At 43.0% G+C, this 17,126-nt stretch overlaps 1 protein-coding gene across 1 annotated transcript in view; it reads left to right on the top strand.

Moving 5' to 3' along the window:
- The window catches only part of LOC121606155 (FERM domain-containing protein 5-like), a 65,917-nt gene extending 52,541 nt beyond the window's left edge, over positions 1-13,376 (top strand). Inside the window, exons 5-14 of the mRNA XM_041936347.1 lie at positions 2,129-2,226; positions 4,305-4,428; positions 7,006-7,093; positions 7,255-7,343; positions 8,707-8,770; positions 9,173-9,264; positions 9,352-9,426; positions 9,585-9,653; positions 9,778-9,884; positions 12,357-13,376. Of these exons, the coding sequence (XP_041792281.1) occupies positions 2,129-2,226; positions 4,305-4,428; positions 7,006-7,093; positions 7,255-7,343; positions 8,707-8,770; positions 9,173-9,264; positions 9,352-9,426; positions 9,585-9,653; positions 9,778-9,884; positions 12,357-12,946 (1,396 nt within the window). The 3' untranslated portion in view covers positions 12,947-13,376. The remainder of the gene's footprint in view (positions 1-2,128; positions 2,227-4,304; positions 4,429-7,005; positions 7,094-7,254; positions 7,344-8,706; positions 8,771-9,172; positions 9,265-9,351; positions 9,427-9,584; positions 9,654-9,777; positions 9,885-12,356) is intronic.
- The last annotated feature ends 3,750 nt before the right edge of the window (positions 13,377-17,126 follow it).

Below are 17,126 nucleotides of genomic sequence, written 5' to 3'. Positions count from 1 at the left end.
TTCATCAAAAACGACATGCAAGTGAACACAGTGTGTAACTTACATATAATTTACATTACAGACATCAGGCAGTATCACCAGGTGATAACCTGAGCATTCTGTAGTGTTTAAAGGCTGAATTTACAGCCCAGCTGTACATTTTTCATAGCAATGCTTAGTACTGCTATACTATTTATTGCTTTGCTGCTTGGAGAGAAGCCGACTCACAGGCGTTTGAAATGAATGCTGGGTGGGAATTGACATATGAGTAATCTCTGGATGTCGTGGACGAGACCAGAAGATTGAGTTGCTCCCAGCGGACAACAGTGCAAACTAGCAGTCATATTTTAAATCATTGTCAATTCTCAGAATGATTATGCTTTAGTCCGAGTTCTGCCTCGAGGGCAGGCTACATGTCCCGTGTCTAATGTTCCCGGGGAAAACTTTGGATTGCCAATCATGCAGTCATTTTATTTTTTTTTCTGAATTGTAATTATAGATTAATTATAAATGAGATGTGAAAGGGCTCTGGAGTAATGGAGTTGTCGCGCGCTACATTTCTTTTATTTTTCACTGTGTAGAGCTGCCAGCTTCTGTGCGTGATCTGTAATAACCACAGACACAGCAACACAAGCAGACTAGTGAAATCACAGGAAACCTGCCTCATCAGATACACTCCTGATTTTCCGATTTTGAGATGTTTCGCTTATCCTGTGAATTGTCTCGACATCGACTGATTGGAAATTTGGTGCACACGTTGAAAAAAAAAAAAAAATCCTTTTGCTCTAGTATTAAGATCAAACTTTTGATTTGTCCAAAACTTTTGTTTATGACTAAATGCTAGCAAAAATAAACGCTCTGTCCTCAGCCACAGCTCTACTTTGTGTTTTATGCTATTTAGCAAATGGTAGCATGCTAACATGCTAAACCATTAACATAGTAAATATTATACCTGCGTAGCATCAGCATCATCATTGTGAACATGCTAGCATAGTAAGGTCAGCCTCACCGAGCTGCGAGCCTGGCTGTAGCGCTTAGTCTTGCTTTGAACCTGTTTCAACTATTACACATTGGTTGCAGGTTCAGTATCAGGAACACATGAAAACACAGACATATGTACACACACATATTGATACAACATATTTTACAGTCATCAGCCTCAGGTGTCACGTTTCGGGGTTCAGAGGCTCAGGTGCAGACTCAGACACGGCAGACACAGGTTTGACAAAATAAGGAGTTTATTAACAGAAAACGCTATGCAGACAGGGCAAAGGAAAAAACTAAATAGACATGAACTACTAGCGCCCTCTAACGGACGGGAAAAGACAATACTAAACCGAAAATCACACCAACTGAAAACCAACACAGACTTCTAACGGTCTAGCGGAAAAAACTACATGGAGGGATAACTAATGAAAACTGCTTTGTACAACAACAACCAAAACACTATAATCACTAACAGAAAATACCGAACCTAGGTTTATTGGCAGGACGAGCCAAGAACTAAACGCAATACCAAGGATTAATAGGTGGGGCCGGAGAGTACAGGCTGGACGCAGGACTTGAGGGTTCCTGGATGGCAGAGCGTGGAGGTGGATGATGTGGAAATGGAGCCAGGGGATGCAGCGGAACAGGTTGCGGTATGGCAGATGAGACCAGGCAGCAAGGAGGGTATCTAGAGCACAAAAAAACAGAGTTAGAGCATATTCCTTTTCAGCAAGATAATCTATGATCAAACAACCAACAGACAGACTAACTGATGAGCTTCTACGATCCGGCGTCGAGTCGTGGTCAGCAGGCTTCTTAAATAGCGGAGAGAATGATGAACAGGCCACTCCTCGCCACAGCTGCAATCATTTACTCCAGGATCAGGAACAGGTGTGTCTCCAGGCCGTCAAAGTTGGCAGGAATAGGGTGATGAATGCTCCACTAGGCGGAGCCAGAGGTGGAGGGCATGACATCAGGTCCTTATTTTCTTAATTTTCTCAAAATTTCTTAATCTAGTAATCTCTGTGACACACCTTCAGCCTCCAGAGACACCTTCCCTCTAAACTGTAAACATCCACCGTGTGTTGCCAAGAAAGGGATGTCGATACTGATCCAATCTAAAGAGTGACCCGAATCAGTTTCTCTGTGTTCCACTCCACAGATATCTCGTCTTCCTGCAGGTCAAGAGGGATCTCTACCATGGTCGCCTCCTGTGCAAGACATCAGATGCTGCTCTGTTGGCCGCCTACATATTACAAGGTATGACAAAATAAGGAGTCATCATTTATGTATAAAAAATGCTGCAAAGCTTTCAACCAGACTGCTGTACCTTCATTTACATCAAACTCTCAAACAAGCACTAGTGTCCTTACATTAGGCACGCATTGTAACCTTGACCAGAAAGCCTCTGGCTGATACATCTGAGCCAATTAAATTTTAGATCTCACACATTTTTAATGGGAAATTACATGATTGCATTTCAGTGTTGAACAAACGACCATATTTCCTCTGGCGGAAGTGTGTCTACCACATATGACTGTGTATAATACTCGTAATGTTTGTGACCTTGTGTGATTTCCATATGATCCTGATTTGTCAATAAACACTTGCCGGCTGTGTTTCATGTGTTTGTGTGTGCGCTCACATCCTGCCATATGTGTGGGCATGTGCAAATGTGCAGTCAGAGCATGTTCAGAGGTTGAAGGCCTGTACTGCTCTTATGTTTGTTTGTTGGGCACCCTGAGAATCTTTTATTTTTGTCTTGGATTAAAAATGCGAATTTTGATAACCCTAAGCACAAAAAAAAAAACATTTACACACAATTATTCCTTAAAAAATTCAAGGGATTCAGTGAAAAGGTCGGCATGTTTTGTAAAGGTTGATCATTTTGGAAGATGCCAGGTTTTCATTTGACAGGCTCATTTGAGTGTCAGGCCGCTCGTCAACATGCGGAGAGGTGAGATGCGTTCAGGGACAGTTTCCCTGTCATACACCAACAAGCTCTCCTGCCAGCGTGCTCTTGGCCAGTCCCTGAATGTAAATGTTCTTGGCGTCTCTATGTGGCCCTAAACGCCACGAGACAGTGCATCAGTATATTGGAAGATATGATACTGGCTACTGGCCAGTATAATACTGGCTTGCTTGTTATACCTACATATACCTACATGTATACACATTCAGTCTATTCAGGGTTATTTCTAGTATATCTATTCATCTATTTATTTCCATCTTTAGATAATTTGGGGAAAACTACAGCACTGGCTAACTGCAGGCATGTATATTTTCTACAGGAAGTATAGTTATAGAGTATATTATTTTATGACCCAGTGGCTGCCTGAGCCTTCCCTCCTTCCCTTTTTGTAAAGCATATCTTCACCAGGTGTCTCTGGCTCTTAATGAGCACTCTTTGAGACTGACAACGTGTCAGAAAATGTGAATCCACAATGCATTCAAACTGAAATGTTTTTGATTGTCTAAAATGTATTTTTCAACAGTAATGGCTGCCTGAGCAGCGCAGTGCTCCCCAGAGAGCAGGCAAGTAGCCAAACTCTCCACGTACATCTCCACCATCTGCAGTCTGATGTCAGTGCTTCATAAAGTAACGGCGCTAAAGCTCGCTACAGGGATGCAGAGAACGCCTGCAGCGGTTTTTGATGGTGCAGATATGTCACCAGAACAAGCAATGCATGGAGACATTTACTGGTCCATACACAGTTTTGATGTTATCATGTATGTAAAATGGTCAAACAGGGAATGGACAGCATGAAATAAAGGCCTGCATTGCCTCAGTGTTTACAGATGTTTCAGTGTGAAAATAAAAGTTAGCTAACCAGCCCCGGACTATTCATTATTCATATTAATTGATGTTTTTGTGGGTGCCTTTTTGTGCACAGGTATATTCACAACCTTGGCTTCTTGGTCTTTGCCTTGTGTATCCTGCAGATTTATTGCACGGGCTTTTGTCTGTGTTTTACAAAAAGTAAAATCACTAAAGGCCCTTGGTGCAGTAAAAGATAGAATTTAATAAATCTGATTGTAAGAAGTTACTGAAATAGTTTTCATATTAAAAAACGGTATAAAAAGTTTCATGGTTGTTGCTACTTTTTTCTCAACCCATGAATCATCTGCCCACCCACCCACCCTGCCCACACTGGTTAGGTATGCATCACATACTTTTTAAATGTCCACATCTCGTATTTTGTACTACTTCTGGTACCTGCTGCCAGTGATAGGTATGACATTTAGAAAGGCAATTACATATGAAATTGCACGAGCGGATTAAAAAGTCATCATCAAACATTTAAGTTAACTTTTGCTTTACTGTGTATTTTTTCCAGCTGAAATTGGTGACTACGACCCCGGGAAACACCCAGAGGGCTACAGCTCCAAGTTCCAGTTCTTCCCCAAGCACTCAGAGAAGCTGGAGCGGCGGATTGCTGAGATCCACAAGACTGAGCTGATGTAAGGTGACACCTGTCCATGTCCCTGTGCACCTGTGCACTCCTTCACCTCTACAGCAGCCAGAGGCGTCACAGAAGCGCATCTAAGTGTTGGTCCTGTTCTTACAGAGCATCTTAAATTCATATGTCAGTCCTGGGGAAACTGAAATAATGATGCTGTGATGGTTGTGATGAGCTTTGAGATACTGTAGCAGTAACACTAAAGAAAGCCTACTCACACTATGGGTGCAACACTGATGCAGTCCAGATGTCGTCCCAAGTCTCCATTATTGTGAGGTGGAAAGTCCTGAATTGAAGCAGTAATAAGAGGAGCATACTGCACATGGAGATTATTTGCGAAGTCCACCACCAAGTCCACATAGATATTTTGACTCAGTCGAACCAAAAGAGGACATCTTGCATTCACAACACATCTGCACGTAAATAATCCGATCCGTTTCTGTTGGTTTGGCTTGTGCGTGCGGTTTCTTTAGGATGCAGTGTTGTTTAACAGGTCTTGCCTTCAGACAGGCTCTATGCTCTTGCCTCTGTGAAACAAAGCACTGAAATGTTTATGTTCCCCCTACAATTTGGCCAGTTTTGGGGGGGCGCTGGCTTCAGGCCACTCTTTGCCTGAGGCAGCCCCCCAAAGCGCCCCCCAGCCAGCCAGTAATTTTATAAAAAATTTTGTTAGTTACCCTTCAGAAGACTGAAAGGCACAGTTCACACAACTTGGTATATTCTCACATGTTTTATCACAACATGTTTCTGGATCCTTTTTTCTTATTTCGGGCTTTGGGAGAACTGAGGCTGCTGGGATGCTGCGTGGTCCGTCTTTTGGCAGTAAAAGGTCAGTTGGAATGGTGGGGGTGTCGGTTGAGGTGTCTGAGGTGGGGGATGTCACAGTCTCCGCTCATAGTGTGAGACACTTTGCCCCTCCCCTGGTCCATCTTTCAAAGAGGTGTTGTTGTGTGAGTGACGCTGTGTAACGAGGAAAAGCAGCTCGGCCTGATCCCAGAGATTGGTGGTGTTGGTTAAAGCTGTGCACCTTCAGGCTCTGTGTCTCCAGGCTGGTAGGTATGTCATGCTCCCTGCTGCAGTGTTTGTATTACGCCAGGGGACTGAATTTCTGCTGGTCAGTCATCTTCAGTTAGGGGTGGTTTGTCTTCTCGGCCTTAAAGTGGAAGGATGCCGGACACTGCCAAGGTGACCAAACCTCCGACTTTGGTATCCTGCTGCTCCTCCAGCTGATGACTTCATGCATGATGGCTTAGGGTGCAACAGCAATATACTGCAGGAGGTTGGCAGGACCCTCCACTGTGCCCATCGGTCTTGTTGTTAAGCCCTGTCTGTGCTCATAGATCCAAGGTTATAGTGTGTAACCTTTGTTTGGTTCATTAGCCCATAATTACCGTGAATCAACTGCTGAGCTGTCTGTTAGTAAAACGTGTATTTTTCTCTGCTCTCCTGTTTATCTCCACCTTTCACACACACACACACACACACACACACACACACACACACACACACAGTATATGCAACCCAGGTGGACACAGGCACTTGATCCTATACTGCCCTCTATTGCTCATTTTCACCTTTTTGTTTGACTTCGTTTTAAACAAACAGATGCATCTCCTCGTAGTTGGTTGTGTGTGTGTGTGTGTGTGTGTGTGTGTGTGTGTGTGTGTGTATGTGTGTGTCAGCACCAGGAAAAAGTTGCACCTGAAACCAGTTTAGGGAAAAATGATCACAGAGCTTGCAGAATTCAAGACTGTACAGTGCTGGGTGAAAGAGCAAACTGTCTCCTACCAGCATGTATTTGCTCCGAGGGATAGTGGAAGGAGATCAGGGTCGTCTACAATACCAGAGTGAAGGTGAAGAGCTACGCTTCATTCTCCACCTGAGCCTGTTTGACTAACACTAATCCCACTCACGCCTTTATTTCTTTTGGTCGGTGCCCGAGCTCTGACTACAACAGCTGTCTGATGATTAGCGACTGCTTTAGTCTTTGGCCTGGCACAAATGGGATCAGCCGGGTCTCTGAAAAATGAGTCTAGCTTTAATCTTTCGACACAGTGACCATATTTGATTATAAGACAACGGTTAACCTACTCATATTTTTTCCTGGCAGCTAAACACTCTCTGCTGCTGGATGAAGGTTTTTTTCAGTTTCCCTAAATGAGCACTGATGCAGAGTAAGTGGATGGTCTCAGGCTCCTTTGGCAAGATATTTGTTTTTCTGTAGCACATAAAACTTTTTAAGGTGTATTCATTATTCATTCCGCCCAGTTATTCCTAAATCATCTCTGTGGGTCACTTTACATCTTACTGACAAAGACATGACAGATGGGCTGTATTTGCAAAGGACATACTGCAGTAAATCTTTTGGACACTAATCAAGAAGCCATATGCGTTAGGCTTGTGAAAGGAGAAGGATTCAGTTCCAAAATTCTGATTTCCCATTAAAAAACTCTTTGGTTTCAAATGAGCACAAACTTTCAATCAGACGACGTCCTCTGAGTTGACAGATGGTCATGACAGAAGCCAGGATGCCAGTTAACTGACTTATTGTGTCTTTTTCTCTCTCTCTCTCTCTCAGAGGTCAAAGTCCTGAAACGTCAGAGCTCAACTTCCTCCACAAGGCTCAGATGCTGGAGACATACGGAGTGGACCCTCATCCATGCAAGGTGGGCTTCACAAAACTGATTCTGTTATTATGAGCTTGTGCTTTTTATGAACGTATTTGTAAGTGTGCAATGATGACTTGAACTATTAGGTCAATCATAAAATGCATTTTTATACGCCTATCTTGAAGATATAATCTCACTGTAATTATTCTGCCTCTCAGGATGTGTCTGGCAACCCAGCTTTTCTGGCTTTTACTCCTTTTGGATTCACTGTGCTGCAAGGAAACAGGAGGGTCCATTTCCTCAAATGGTGAGTGCAGTTAAAACTGGACATTATGCTCGATGATAACTATATTTAAATAACAGTGTGCAAGCCCACATGAGTGAGCAGGACTTTGTAGCTATTTGTGTCAGCTCCATATGGATGACATGAATCAGGCATGAATAAAAATTAATTTTCATTCATTTCATCATCACCATCATCGAGGGAGAGAAAACTTTAATCGATATACATCCTCCCTTAATTAACAGCTTGTACAAAGTAAAGCGTCAGCAAAGTCAACAGGCTGCTGCACATTCAAGTCCAAATTTAAGTTTTATGTCAACATAACACACATGTTGTGCGTCTTAGCGACACTCTTCTAAATAAAGCAGTGCTTCAGAACATGTTGTTTAAGGTGCCAGCAAAGGAAATCCAAAATCACTCCAAAGAGCTTGCATGGCAAAACTATTATTGTTCCAAACATTTGTTTCATGGTCTTCTAGATTTAGATTCTTAATCCTACAACTTTAAATGGAATAATACAATACACCCCATCAGGTGTTAAAGTAGTTCCAAATGTCTAATTTTGTGGGAAAATAATGAAAGATACAGTGTTTGCATATCATTTAAATTGTCAGAGGTGATCAGGAGACAGTGAAACTGCATAAATGAACTGAATTTGCATGAATTCGCCTTGAGAGAATATAACAAAAATATGGCGCTTTTGTACTTTTGGCTCCTGATGAAGCTCATATCAATTCGCCAGGAGCAGGAGCGCTTCGGTGTGATTTGGCATTATGCGCAGGGTTGTGACGCCCTCAGACTTTTTGCCACATATTTCTGTTACTAAAAAAAATGTCCAGATCAGCACATGAATTCACTGCTCTTTGAATTGATTGATCATTTCAACTATTATGTATAGTTACTGTAAAGGGTTGTATTCACTTGGTGAGCAGCTTTCATTGGAAATGAGGGGCTGCCTTTTTTGGACTCCATGACTGTTTAAAGCAGCAATCCAAACAAGAGGATGTTAGGGACGTTTCGAGATGCGTGCTCAGAAGTCTTCACGGTTCTTTGGAGTTGTGTTGTTGTAGAAATATCTTATTTAATAAATTGCAGCTTTTCTGTGACTGGGATCAATGTGTCTAGACTTTTCAACACAGCAATGAAACATTGTTGGCCTGATTACTTCGCCTCTAGCCATAATTAATATTTCACCACCTTTATCCATTTCTGTCTTTCCCTTCTGTCTCTCTTTCTGCCTCCATCTCTCTCTTTGCTCTGTTATTTTGTGTTATTTCTTTCTCCTTATTTTGCTTTGTCAATTTGTCTTCTTCTGTTTCCATTTGTCATCATTTTCCTCTCTGCCTGTCTGCCCTTTGTTCTGTCTGTCTCTGTGTCTCAACCTCAGGGAGGAGGTGACCAAGCTGAAGTTTGAAGCAAAGACATTCCATATATATGCAAATCAGAAGGAGGTATGTGTATGCATTATTGAAACGCCGCCTTTTCCAGATGGTGGAGCTCAGGAAGTTAAATGACTGTGGCCTTGTTTTATGCATGGAGACAGTACCACCATGGAACCAATATAATCTATCCTTAGCAGTGAAGTAAACGGGGGAATAATTGGACAAGAATGTGTGTTGGCGTTGGGTTTTAGCAGACAGAGGAGCAAAGTAAAGCCACTGTGTGAGAGGTGGTTAATATACTGTGTTGTTCTGCAGCTCCAGGTGAACTTATCTCGAGAGGTTGCTTTGGCTGGTCAGTCATAATGTCCCGTAGCCAAGAGCTCAGTAAATCCCACAGCAGTCTTCACATGATGAAAATGTCTTGAAAATCAGATTATGTATGTGTGAATTACTGTACTGGACTTCTTCCAGGATAAGAAGATCATACTGACATACTTCGCACCTACACCTGAGGCCTGTAAGCATCTGTGGAAGTGCGGAGTGGAGAATCAGGCCTTCTACAAGTGAGTCTGAGCCACCAAACTGCAGGAAGGACATCATCCCGTTTATTGTGTGCTTACGATTCTGATGTTTCCTGTCCTTTTACTCAGGTTGGAGAAGTCGAGTCAAGTCCGCACTGTGTCCAGTAGTAATCTGTTCTTCAAGGGTAGTCGCTTTAGATACAGGTATTTGTAGTAATTTATAGATGAGCAACTTCTGAATATTAAGTACATATTAAGAGCAGCCATAACTAAACATAGCTATTTACTACAGTGTTGCAGTATTTGTGTTAATCCTTAGGTTTTATATGAATCACATATTAACAGATTTTCTGTTTTCTTAGTGGAAAGGTTGCAAAAGAGGTAATGGAACAAAGTGCCAAAATTAAGAGAGACCCCCCAGAGATACACAGGTCAGAATTCTTCTGAAATATCCCTTTAAAACAATCTGAGTGTGTGCACAGTACATGTTGTGTGCTGTGTCATGTATATCCTATGCGGCCCATGTGGTGTGTGTGTGTGTGTGTCTCGGTTCAGGGCTGGCATGGTGCCAAGTAGGAGCTGTCCATCCATCACCCATGGCCCTCGACTGACCAGTGTGCCCAGGACCCGACGGAGAGCTGTGCACATCTCCATCATGGAGGGTAAAAACACACACTCAGAAAAACAGTGCATTATATTAAATCAAATGTTCATTTCTGTTTTTTCAAAGAGCCACTCCACACTCTTTCCATGTCGGGTACAACTTGGCAGCTGCAGTTGTGCTGCAGGTTGGGATTCACATGTTCATGTGACTCGATCTGCTCTGGATTACACGCACGCACTCACATACAGACACCTTTTTAACACCCTCACACAATGTTAACACACTCACACATGCATACATATCCTGTTTAGACAAAGTAGCCTTTCCATGTCAACAATCCCCGACTTATGTGTTCTTCATTCTGTCTTCACTTTGTGTGATAGGCCTCTCTTGCTCTTTCTCTCCTGGATGTGCGCTCCCTGAAACACACACACACACACACGCACACACAAGGAGCACCCATCAGCCAGTGGCGGCAGGCATTATTGTGACATGAGAAAGTCACCCTTCAGTTTATAAAGGGCACTTACTGTCCCCTCTTTCCTCCAACAGGCTATTAACCTTTTACCAATGTTGCCACTGTGAGTAAGTTTCTCAGTGCAACAGTCTGGCTAAAACTAAATTTATAACATAATCTGTTCCCAACAACAAAGGTCTTTTGTCTAACTATCCCTCTCCTTGTTATTGACATGGAGAGCGGGCTCTGACATTGCACCCCACTGTTGCAACACTGAAACAAACCCCCTGTGTTTTGTCCTGTTGCTCTGTGTGCGCTGGTATTTCCACTGGTAATAATATCTCAGCCTGAAAATAGCCGCTGCTGTCAGGGGCCATGCCGTGTGTGTCACAGCTGACGGCAGGGAGGGACGAGGTGGACTGTGGCACAAGTGGACCACATTCCTGGGCCTTGTCTTTCACTCTCTGTCTGTCTGTCCATTTATCTACGGCCGTCAGTCTGCCTGCCAGCGGGGTGGGGAGCTGGCTGTGGAGGAGGGAGGGCTGCTTAGCTCGCCAGCCACAGCAGGAGACAAAGACAGACAGCAGGAGAGGAGAGAGAGAGAGGGGAGGGGGTAGTTAGACAGAGACAAAGAGAGCAGCAGAAGTGTGTTGGAACACAGCTAGGGTTGGACCGGTGGTTTTCGCTCTCCTTGAACCATGGTGAAGTGTCTGATCCGGATCAAGACCAAGGTGAACGTTCACCTGCGCATGATCAACCACTGCTATCGAGATGTCAAGGTGCGCGTGCTGTCTCTGGGACCCAGGCTCTTGGGCAAAGCTCTGGGGGTCCTCCCGCTCTTCCCCGCCCTCCCTGGTGGTTCTGGTCCTGTGTCGGGTCAGAGCTCCAGGACCCCGTCAAGGTTAGCTGTCCCACCCCAAGTCTACGGCGGCTGCCCACCAGCCAACCACGCAGGTAAAAAGCGGGGCAGGTTTCGTCATGCGGGACTTATTGGGTGCAGTGGGTGCCGCATTTGAACCGAGAAGTTTGACGACTTTCTCTTGAAGTAGAGTCTGAACGATGAGCCAGATGTTTCAGGATGGTGCCAAAAACCAAATGAATATTCCATGGAATTTTCTAATTATATGTTGTTGAAGTGTAAAGCTGTGGATATGGAAGTTTAAAAGTTTAGCTTTCAGAGAGCGAGAGAGGATCGAGGGAGAGCTGAATTCTCAGAGGACATTGCTCTAATGTTTCATGCTTCATGGTTCGGGTTTCCACTTGTAAGTATTTCATTTCAACGCAGATTACGTGATGGGAGGACAGGATCAGTTTCATATGATGAGCTGACCATTAAACACAACTCGTGCTTCCCTTCTGGCCACAGCAGAATAATTAATGTTGGCGCAGTGTTCAGCAGAGGATCATGTACTTGAGTATTCTGGCAGCCCAGCAAGCCAGGCTCAAAATCAAAGCGGCCGAACAGAATTTCCCCTTAAATCTCCTCTATTAAGTGCTTAAAAAACAGGGACAGGTTCTATACAGTCACACATTTGCATCAGACCCTTGTAGATATAATAATGAGCTCTTTTCCTTCACAAGCATAATACACAGAAACATGAAATCTTTGATTGCAGAAATAAATATGTAAATATGTGATCCACAGACTACATAATATTTCTTACCTGTTTTTTCACATCTCTTTGTGTGTTTTTTCATCAAATGTGACTCCTTGACATTTGTCACTGGTAACACACAGACAGCACAATGCTACAGATGGAGTATTGTCTGGTTCTGTGAGGGTGGAGACACTGAATTGATGATTTATTCCCAGTTTGTCCACCTCACAAAAAACGGAGAAGTTGCTGAGAGTCCAGATTTCTTTTTGTAGTTCAGTTTTCACATCGAGAAAGTAGCTTTAGCCTTTCGAGGCAAACTGGAACATGCACTTTCTTGGATGCTACTTTTTCTCACGAGTCTCATGAGGTCTAAAGTCTAAGAAAGTCACATCAGAGTCTCTCTTTAAATGTCAGCGTGTCTTGCAATTAAATAAATGTCCCTTATGAGCTGCCTTCCTCTGCTGTGTGTTGTCAGGTCTGGAGTCCCTTCGAGACAGCGCCCACTCCACACCTGTGCGCTCCGTCTCCCACGGCGAGTCCTTCATGTCCTCTCGGGGCCAGATGGTGGACGGCAGCGAGGCGAGCACGTCAGCGGTCATCTCCGACGAGGCCTACAGCCCCTCAGACAGCGTGCTGCCTACGCCCGTGGCCGAGCACGGGATGGAGATGCCTTTGGCTCGTCACCTCAATGGTGCTCCCTGCAGCATCGATGAGGAGAAGGAGTCAGAGGCGGGCTCATCGAAGGAGGGGCAGGCGGCGGATTTCACGTCCGGCAGGAGAGCACTGCGTATGGTCAGGAGCAGGCCGTCACCGCCGAGCGACGTGGAGGAGCTGAACAAGTTCGTCCTGAGCGTGTTGCGTTTGTTCCTGGTCACCATCGGACTGCTGTTCGCCCTGCTGCTGCTCCTCATCATGCTGACAGAGTCGGACCTGGACATTGCCTTCCTGAGAGACATCCGCAAGACGCCGGAATTCCAGCAGTTCCACTTTGAATACTTCTGCCCTCTGCGGCGCTGGTTCGCCTGTAAGCTACGATGGATAGGAGGATTCCTCATCAGCAAGTGAGGCTGAGAAAGACGACAGAGGGACACAACGCAGGCCTCCGCTGACAGAGGTGGGACTCATGCGACAGAGAGGGTGGGAGGAGAGGAGAGGAGACGGATGGCAGCCCTGTTCCCAACATCAACTCTGCTCCTCCCAGCCACGGACTGACGAGCCCTCTTCATCGTGTTTGACCATCACTGCGAGGAAAGGAAATCTCATTTTACTTTGGAAATTCAGGTCATTTCAAGGCATTTTCTTTTGACACAGTCACATTAACAGGGTTTCATTTAAACGCAGAAAGGGACAAGCAAGTCTGTCAGACTTCACTTCTTCAACCACAGATAACAGCCTTTATTTTTGTAGTAATGTATATGTTGCCACTTCATTGTAAGACAGAGTGACCTGATGTGACGGAGTGTGTGTTGTGTGGCCCGAGAGTTTGAGTTAAGTTTGGTGAGAAGATGAGATTTGGTTGGCGGGGGCATTCTGACTCATCTAATTTCCATATTCCAAAGCCAACAGCAGCATTCATTATGATAAAATGAAATTACGGCCGCTGCGGTGAGGTTAAAGCTGCAGTTTTGAGTTGTGGGTCTGGGTGTTGAACAAAGTGTGAAAATGGAAAACCAAGCAGCACTTGCTGAATGTAGATCAGTCCTGAGTCAAATAATATTTGCAAATATTACAGTTTCAGGAAGTTTTTTTAATTTAGCAGACATTTAAGTGAACAACTGCCCTGACTTTCCTGAATAGTCCTGATGTGATACAAGCCAACATCTGGTATACTGAATGGAAACAGATTGGTTGCAGTAGCTATTTGACCCAGGAGTGAAGTTGGTGCTGCCGGCCTGCTGGAGGGCTTGAATGATTATTTTTGTATTAAGCGTGGTCGGACATCCATTAACAGTGTGCTCACGTTACCATTTTTGTCCAGCCACGAGAGCGCCAATGAAGCTTTGTTGTCCAGTGACTAGAAATTAAGGGTAAATTGTAAGGATTTAAGTAATGGAGGTGGTAGGGTTACTGATTTTATAACATAGCAGCCAAATAATCCTAATAGCTACAATCAACTTCTGTGTGTAAGGAACAGTTGTCACTTTGCCGTAGTTACTTTTACAGTAGTTGTAAAGGCGATGGGACTATGTGAGCTTTCCCTGTAGTGATAGTGAAGTGTCTGGTTAGCTCTTTGACCCCCACACTCTGTAGAAGGAGTTCATCTTGATGTGCAATACTGTTAATACAAAAAACCCAACATCCTTTCCATTAAAGGAAATCTGACCTTTGTAAATGCAAAAATTTGTGCTATTTTCCCCACAGTATACGGTTAAGCGAGCTTGTTTTTAGTTCAAGACACATGCCGAGTGGATCGTGGAGCCCTGCTGTGTTCCAATTCATGCATTTATCTGTAAAGGCTCAATATGTTTAAATCACGTTTCCATTTTTGTACAAACTGATGTCTGGTTAACACATGGAGATTTCCTCACAGTGACTTTTAACGGACTTGAAGCATTATTTTTTACAGTGGATATATAATTTTCAGCCTCCTGCTTAAGAGCGCCTAAGATAAAGTCATGTTTACGTCCTACTGCAAACGTCATCATCACACCTACCAAAGAAACCTCTGTTGTCTGATATTTCTGTCAGTTTGCGTCAACAGATGGAAACTCTGATAGTCTGCTGTCCTCCTCCAGCCTTATTACGTGTATGTTATTTCACAGTTTAGCCTGCAGTGCGTCTGTACAGCTCAGAGCAATCGACAGCATCATTTAAACCCTACTGGTCCTCTTACAAGCCTACAAGTAGTTGATTAGGAAGTGTATATGCTGTGTGTCAGTGGTAATTATAGGCTGATCAGCAGCTATACAATGTTACACCTAAAAAATACAAAAAATAAAAAAAAAATTGAATAAAAAGGATGTATTATTTATGCAGCAAGATGAATGGTTTAGGAAAGTGATTGGCTGAGGGGTTTAGGATGTGTAGGTGCCGAAAGGCAGTTTGGAAAATGACCATTAGTATTCATCTTTCCTAAAGAAAGTAAAAATTCAGTTTAAAAGTTAACACAGAAACCGGACTTTGAGAATCCCTTTAGTATTAAATTCCTGGGCTTCAACATTTTCACATTCAGAAACCCTCATATTATATTTTGTGGTTGGGTTTCAGACTTGATCGATTACTGATGTACGTGCTTTAACTCAGATGGTGCTTGGAGGTTTTTGATTGATGTGTTAGGTGGAAGGTGATTGTGTATGAAAAAAGTGATTTTTTTACTTCCAATAATTTGAACTTTAAAGTCTCATTTTATTTGAGCAATAAATATTAGATAATGTAACAAAAATTAATAACCACAAACTGCAAACTAAAGTTTGTCTCTGTCTGCTAGACATGCCTGTAGATGCATGTGTGAAGGGAACGGTGCCCATTGTTACCCACAGTGTCAAAGATATCGATTGTCAAAAAAGAAAAAAAAAAAAAACATGTTCATGTAAATCCTGTTGGATTGTTGCCTAATCCTAGACTGCTCTTCCTTGACTCAATTTATAGAAACAGAGTAAGATTTCTTGTGAAAGTACATGTAAATGAACTCAACACATCTGACAGTGGATCAATTTTCACTTGCCTCTCAACAGGTTTTACCAGTGAAAGCGAAGCAGTTTTGTATTTCAAGCCAATTTAAACAGCAGAAGTAGCATATTCAACTACCTGAATCTTTCTTTTTGCAACAGTTCAATATATTGTGTTTTTTTTTTTTGTATTGCTAAAATCTCTTTCAGATCACTTGAACTGGCACAGTGGTAAAGAGAGGTGACAGCTTCATCGACACTGATACTCATTTTACTGAATTATGTAAGCAGGAATAAGACCTCGGACGGGGTCTTACTGTAAGCTTCCTTCCTGTACCATGGAAATGTCTCTGTAAGCATGTGTTCTGCATTTATTACCTCCAAGACTGCTTATTTCCAATCACTGACTGAAGACTGGTGTAATCTATTTATGAATAAATATAATCTATTCTTGACATCTGGCAGCGAGTCTGGCTACAAATTCAATCCTAAATTCACAGAAGAAACAACCCAGACCAGCATGCCCCTGCTCCACATGCAACCCCACCACAACATACTGTAGTATGTCACAATGCTGCCATCTTCAGGTTGTAATAATACTGCCACTGCTGGAATTAATAGCATTTGCTATAAAAACATGTCTCTTAATCCCAGTGCTTCAGATGCCACCAATAAAAAAAAAAAAAAAAAGAAAAAATATGAACATAGTTTCACAACAGGCATTTCTCACAGCCCAAACTGTTCTGCTGTTTCAAATTCACTGCACCACACATGAACAATACAGAGGGAACCCACCTTAGAAACTGCTTGGGTTCTGGAAGACATTTGGAATACAACAAAATTGCATTTATGACATCAGATAAATATAGAGCAGAGTCAACAACACAAACTTATCAACAGTAACATTCAATATTTGCTACCTACAGTGCCTGAACAATGTTTTCAAATGCTTGCACTTTCCCTTTTATTCTGATCACACTGAGTGTATTCAGGATATGTCTTACTGATTAGCAGACACAAAAACAACCTTCTCATTAGCATAAACACGTTTCTGAATACTAACCTAAGTTAAGTATAAAACAAAGTAACTTACAAATACATGTTTTAGACAAAACAGCCATCAAATGAGAGATACCGATACAACAGTCTATACATATAGACTTTAAATGCACCTCTGTCTCAGACTGTCCAACAGCTGGTTAGTCAACATCCTGGCAAAAAACAAAACAAATGACAAACAACAAATCTGAGAGGAGGTTACTGAAAAGTTCCAATCGAGGGAAGTCAAGACAACTTGCAAGGGCATGAAAATCCCTGAGACAACAGTAAGGCCAATCATTTTTTAGAGCTAAAAAAAAGAAAGAAAGAAAAAATAAGACAGATGTCTTAAAAAAGTGCTTGGAGCAGAACTGAGCTTTTCGCCACCGTAGTAAATGCTGCATTTGGTAAATGCCAAGCTCCACGCATGAGCGGAAGCACACCATCTCCACCACGAAGGCTGGCAGTGGCAGCATCACGCTGTGGGGAAGCTTCTCTGCAGCAAAACCTGACAGCTTGTGGAGGGAGACAGTAAAGTCAATGCAACAAAAAACAAAAGGGCAAAACATGTTGCCATCCTCTAGAGAACTGTGACTTGA

This window comes from Chelmon rostratus, chromosome 1, assembly GCF_017976325.1.
Source record: "Chelmon rostratus isolate fCheRos1 chromosome 1, fCheRos1.pri, whole genome shotgun sequence".
NCBI classification, from domain to species: domain Eukaryota; kingdom Metazoa; phylum Chordata; class Actinopteri; order Chaetodontiformes; family Chaetodontidae; genus Chelmon; species Chelmon rostratus.
The sequence above is the reverse complement of the archived record's forward strand: the minus strand, read 5'-3'. Positions and strand labels throughout refer to the sequence as shown.